This window comes from Martes martes, assembly GCF_963455335.1.
Source record: "Martes martes genome assembly, chromosome: 16".
In the NCBI taxonomy this organism is placed as follows: domain Eukaryota; kingdom Metazoa; phylum Chordata; class Mammalia; order Carnivora; family Mustelidae; genus Martes; species Martes martes.
In genome coordinates, this window is record NC_137904.1 from 41558611 (window position 1) to 41564768 (window position 6158).

The 6158-nt window shown below is 56.3% G+C and overlaps 1 protein-coding gene across 1 annotated transcript; it reads left to right on the forward strand.

Moving 5' to 3' along the window:
* Positions 1-73: 73 nt before the first annotated feature.
* On the forward strand, positions 74-5543 carry COPZ2 (COPI coat complex subunit zeta 2; the record flags this gene model as incomplete). The annotated part of the gene is made up of 5 exons (XM_080826643.1): positions 74-79; positions 533-663; positions 2559-2610; positions 3226-3264; positions 5201-5543. The coding sequence occupies 5 exons, from the start codon at positions 74-76 to the stop codon at positions 5246-5248; spliced, it is 276 nt and encodes a 91-aa protein (XP_080682769.1). The 3' UTR covers positions 5249-5543.
* Between the last annotated feature and the right edge of the window lie 615 nt (positions 5544-6158).

A 6158-nucleotide genomic window follows, 5' to 3' on the forward strand; every position in this document is an offset into this window, starting at 1 on the left:
AGCCAGAGCCGCCTCCTCCCCAAGGCCCCTGCCCTTTACTGGACCACCGTGGTGTCACCCAGAGCAGAGCCACATGAGGGTATGGCCAAAAAATGAGGTCCAGAGAAGTTAGGCGATTTGCCTGGGATTACAGTCTGTTTGTATAAGGACAGAGACTCAAACTCAGAGCTTTTTGGACTTGAAGCTCAGCATGGTTTTCACTGCACCCCCATTCAGTTACCTGGTATCTGTCCCAGTGAATATGGTCTGGTTAAACCAAATCAGGATAAACCGAAAATAAATGTCTACAGTTGAGACAGTTAGCTATAGTTCAGCTGTGGCAGCTAAGCTAGCTATGAAATGCGTTCGGGCTCACTTGGTGGATGCAGTGTCAGTGTGGGAGTGTGGGAGGTTGGGCAAAGCGGGGACCCAAGCTCGGGAATCCCTTGCATAGGCACTGCCCTCACTGTCCTGGATATTCTCCTTCCCCGTGCTTGTTGGAGGTGGGGGAGGGGGATGGGTGGAGAGAGGTGGGTCTGCCTCACCTCGGCAGAAACCCAGCTTCTCCTGGCCATGGAGAGGTCCAGGAGCTGTGTCTGCCTTCAGGAAGAACGTGGAGAAGCGCTGGTTGCTGGAGAACATGGATGGGGCCTTCTTGGTGCTGGACGAGATTGTGGATGGCGGGTGAGGAGCCGGCGGGGAGAAGAGGGGCAGCTCCGGGACACTCACGGCGGGAGGTGCCTTTGAGGGTCATCAGCTCTAGATGATACCAAGCACATTGTTGGCTCTCTGGCCAACCCCTCCCACCTTTCTCCCACCCCGCTCATGAGGATGGAGGTTGATTTCAGCATGAGCCAAAATCAAGCAAACCAGAAAGTAATCTCAGGTCAAATGATGGCTAGTGGCTGAACAGGCAGGGTTTGGGGAATGGTTTGATCTCCGGTGCCCGGGAGAAAGGGGCAGCACAGGCCCCTGCCCCTTCCTGGGAGATCTCCATTCAGCTCCCTACTATATATATATATATATATATATATATATATATATATACACACACACACACACACACACACACACACACCCTACCCCTCCATCCCTAATTAGATCAGCCAGATGCATGACCTTTCACACGCACACACACACACACACGCACACACACACACGCACACACACACCCCTACCCCTCCATCCCTAATTAGATCAGCCAGATGCATGACCTTTCCTTATCTTTCCAGTGGGGTTAAGGGGACCACCTCAGCAGGTGTGGGGATGAAATGAGGCAAGGCAGGTGAAGCTCACAGCTCTTCTCCAATGATTCAAGTGACCTGTCTAAGGTCTCGTCTGCCAGGGGGCCGAGATCGAACACCAGGTGCATGGTTCCAGAAATTGTGCTCTTTCCACGACACTGTACACTCTGGGAGATGGGGCACCGCGTGCTCCTTCCCTCCTCCCCCTCTCCTCCCTCTCTTCTCTCTCCTTCCCTCCCCCCTCCCTCTTCCTTCCCACCCCCACTGCCTGTTGTGGCAAGGCTTTGTGCTAACTGCCTGAACCCCAAAGCCAGTGGGGTAAGACCAGCCTTGGTGGGACCCGAAGCGTATACAATTTTGTGGAACCTCATTAAGGAATGCGTGCGTACACACACACACACACACACACTATTATAAATACAAAATGAAGGCCTTGGAGGAGCCTGTACAAGGGTAGATGTAAGCTTTATGTGCCTCCAGGTCTCTGCCCCCGGGGGAGCTCAGTTTCCCTCTAAGGAAAATGGTGGCAGTGTCGGTTGAGACAGTGTCTGGACGGGAGCCCTGGCTTGGGATGTTCCTGTCTTTATGGACGAAGGCTCTCTGGTGAAGGGGTGCTGGGTGCCCCAGTGATGGAGCCTGGAAGAGGCTCTCAAGAGAGACCTGGTCACTCCCCTGGGACTGGCATGAAAGCAAAACTCGGTGTCTGCCCTAGAGGAGCCTCCTGGGGTGAAGAGGACCATCCAGTCAATCCCCCCCACCCTGGTCCCACCCGCAGTGACCAGCCCTCACACCCGCACCCCTGCTCATACCCACAGAAGCTCCCCTGCACCCCCACTGTGTGGTGAAAGACTGTGGGACAGCCAAGAAAAGCCTTGATCCTTGGGTCTATCAAAAGGGAAGATAGATTCTGATTTTAAGTGTCCTCTTCTCCTGTGCGGCGTGACCCCGTGGCATAGAATACTAGTGAAACCAGATGGGGTCCCCACGGGCCCTCCCTTCCTTTGCCACATCAGCATCCATCCCCAGATCCAGAAGGTGAAGGGCACTTTCAAGAACTCAGAGCGTTTCAGTCTCTGCTTTTGACACTCTGATCATTCTAGACTGGATTAACTCCACCCCATTTCAAAGCTTTTGACCAGGGACACCCCATTTCAAAGCTTTGTGACCATCAGGTTTGAGACCTAGAGGAATCAAAGCTGAGGAATGTCAGTGGGAAGGAACCTGGAAGGGGCAGCTGCAGGATAGAAAGGGAGGGAAGGGGGCCCGGCAGGGAGGGGCCTCAGAGCGGGGAGTCATGTCATTGATTGTCCTCCTGGTTTCTGTTTCATCCTGTAGCGTGATTCTGGAGAGCGACCCCCAGCAAGTGATCCAGAAAGTGAATTTTAGGGTAAGAGTCTTTAGGCGGGTCCCTGACTCCCGTGTCACTGGGCTGCCCTTTCCACCCTCCCTGCCTCCCGTCCTCCCCGTGCAGGCGATGCCAGGGCCAGGAGACTAGGAACCCGAGCTCCTCTAGCAGAAGCAAGTGCTGGGTCGATGCACCTGCGGGGGTGGCAGTTAGGAAAAGAGATCTTGTGACCTCTCTCCCCCTGTAGAATCACCAAGTGCCTCACCGTCCTCCCCAGGGGGAAGTACAGAGTGGGGAAAGAGAGAAATTCTCCAGGAGACATCAGGTCGCTGCCTTGGCCTTGAGTTTGGAGAGTGGGGGTACAGAGAGACCCTCTCTGCCTAGTTTGGGTTCTCATGTCTCGATGAAACCTTTTCTCCCATCTTTGTTCCCCTTCGTGCCTTTGTTCTCTGGGCTCCCAGAGAAGGGCCCCAGGGGCCTGGCTTCCAAGTGGCCAGCTGCAAGGCTCCCTCCCACTCAGCAGTCAGGTGTATTCGGGGTTCCCCCCCACCACTGCATCCCCTCACTCCCCCCTCAAAAGCCCCTTTCCTTCACCTTGCTTGCTTCGCCCGAACCCCTCCTCTGGCCTGACCGCCCTTGGACACTGCTTCCCTGCAGGCAGATGACAGCAGCCTGAGCGAACAGAGTGTGGCCCAGGTAAGGCCCCCTGCATCTGCCTTGGCCAGAAGTGGGCTAGAGGGAGGAGAGCAGAGCCTCCCAGAGGGACCAAGGGGAGCCGTCGAGGCTGAGAAGTCAGGGGTGCAGGAGGGAAGGGATGGGACAGCGACAGGCCATCTCCTGGAGAGTCATGGCACAGACTGGGTATTCGTAAGTGCTCGGTGCCTCACCAGCAGCCTGCCTCATCTCCTGGCTTGGCATAGTTGGATTGAAACCCCGGGGTGAGCTGCCACCCTGATGACTGGTGTCCCTTGTCCCCCAAAACATTCTGGGGAATGAGGCACCTGATGCTCCCCCAAACCCAGAAAGGGTACCAAATAGTTTTTCTCTAACCTCTCACCCCATGCTGCTTAGGGTTCCTGCTGGAGTTGTTAAGGGACCCCCTAACTGTCTCCACTCACCACTTGCCCCCTTGCCCCTGAATGACCTGGCTGTGGGGAAGCCCATCCCTGCCAGTCTCCTGCATGGTCCAGTCTGGGAGGCATGTGCAGCAGGGGTGGAGCTGGGGGCGGGGCAGGTTCCTGGACCTGTGGCCTGACTGGTTCCCCAGCTGTGCAAACTTCCTGCTTGTTAGGCCCACTGCTTGACCTCCATTCTGTCTGCCCACAGGTCTCTCTGCCCAGACTAATCCTGCTTTAATGGACCTTCCCGCCTCAGTGCACTAACTCCCTCCTGCTGTGACAGCTAAGGCAGGGGACGGGACCCAAGCCATCCCGCGTGGAGCCCCAGGTGTGGTGCCCACTTCCTTTCCTGCCCTTGCTGCTCACCCCGCTTCTCCCTCCTCCCAGTTCCCCCCCACCCTGTACCTCCTCAGACCTTGCTGGGGTGAAGGCAGCCATGTGGCAGTTTTCAGGTCAGAGAGAGGCTGGAGAACAATGAGCAGAACAGTTAGGAACACAGGTGCTGGTATGAGATGTCCCAGGATGTCTGTTCCACCCTACCGCCTGCAAGCTGTGTGACCTACAGCAAGTTACTCAACCTCTCTGGGCCTCGCATGAAGGGCAGGACACTCTTCACAGCATTACTAGGAGAATTAGGAGAGCTAATGCAGGGAAAGCTTTAGGCCAGCTCCTATTTTTTCCAAAGAGGGAATGAATTCTTGAGGAAGAACCAAGGAAGTTGTAGGTAGTGAACGGGAGATGAAAGGAAGGGAAAGTTAGGTTTCTGGCTGGGAAAAGCTGGAGAAACCCAGGGCCAGGCAGCCCTTGAGAGAGGAGGGAGACTGTGAATGAGTGAGAACTGTAATAGTGTGGGCTGGGACTTTGGGAGGGGAATGAGGCCTGATGGCCAGAGAGATGATCTGAGGGACAGACCTGGGGTCCCCACCATGTGGGTATTATGTGTGCACAGTTGTATGGATTTGTCTAAGTCCTCAGCAGAACTGGAGAATGAACGCATCTGAAAGCAGGTATCCTGTGGCAGCACTGGGCCAGCCCCCCTTGGTCAGCTGTGCCACATAAGCAGTGGGCTGGGGTGGGGTGTTGAGGACACGCTGTCAGCCCCGGCCACAGCTAGGGGGGTGCCGAGGTGGCTGGGCACAGGCAGTGACCGGCCTGGGCCTAGTCTCTGCCTAGACGTGGCACTGTGGGCGGACGCTCCAGTGGCACGGCCTGGCAGAGACCAGGCTTGCGGCCACACCCCTGGCTGCCGACGGGGGAACTGTGGCCGGTGGGGCAGGCTCGGGCCTGAGCTGGGAGCTGGCTGCAGCCAGTTTGGACTGCTGTTTTGCGGGCCGGCCCCACTCAAGCCAAGCACAGATGAGCTGCTGCCACCTAGTGACGGAACGTTGCAGGGACACTTAGAGAAGGGCTTGTAGACCTCCCCCTCACTACCGTGTTAGGGCAATTGATATTCACCCCCCCCCCCCGCCCCCGCCCCCAGTTTCTTTCTCTCAACCTTATTCCCTATCCCCCAGGTTCTTCAGTCTGCCAAGGAACAAATTAAATGGTCATTACTGAAATGAAGACTGTGCATTCAGGTCTCCCTGCCCCCAGAGCATTTCCCTAATCCTGGCAAAAGTTCAAAGACCCCAGGGAACAGGAGAGACCCTTCTGTATCCCTAAGCCCTCCCAGAACTGACTCCTGAGGTCTCTGGCCAGGGACTCTGAGATGCAAAGATTGGGCTTCAGCACTGACTCACCCCTTCTCACTGCCCTGGCCTGCCCCTTGGGCCATGAGAACCAGCTGAGCTGCCTTAACTCAGACCTTAGGCATCCCTGGCCCCAGAACCCTAATAAACCTGCTTTGTCTCCTGCCAATGGTCTCCTTCTCTGCTGGGAAGTGTTGTGTAAGTTCTGATAAGGGCTCCCGCACTGTCCACAGCTCATCTTCGGAAGGCCCAGGACCGAGGTGTCCAGGGCTAACCCTGCGGTCGCGTGATGGGGGAGGGGATCAAGAGAAGGGGACGATTTATCATCGTGAGGGGGGTGTGATACTGATACCACGGGGCCCCCTACGTGATGGGAAGGGCTAGGTATGATTGCGGGACATGGTAAAAAAGTAATAATGGCTGAAATGGCGCGCATTCGGGGAAAAGGAGACAAAAGAGTGTATTCCTAAGCGGCAGCGGCACAGACCTCCGGGGAAAAGAGAGGAAAAGATGGTACACACATGGTGACCCTACTGGGAATTCTTTGAGTCACTTTTTCCATTCCCAGCTTCCAAAACGGAAGGGCGGAAGGCTTCCTCTGGACAAACTGAGGAACAGCACGCCCGTTTTTCTTGGCATGGCCGGCGCCGCGGAATTCCTCTGCTAGCAGACGTCCTGGGCACCAGAGCCCTGCGAGCTTGCCATGGTTGGGCCCGATGCTGGCGGCGAGGAAGCATGGGCCAGCCCCACCGTGCATGTGTGTCCAGAGCACCCAGTGTGTTCC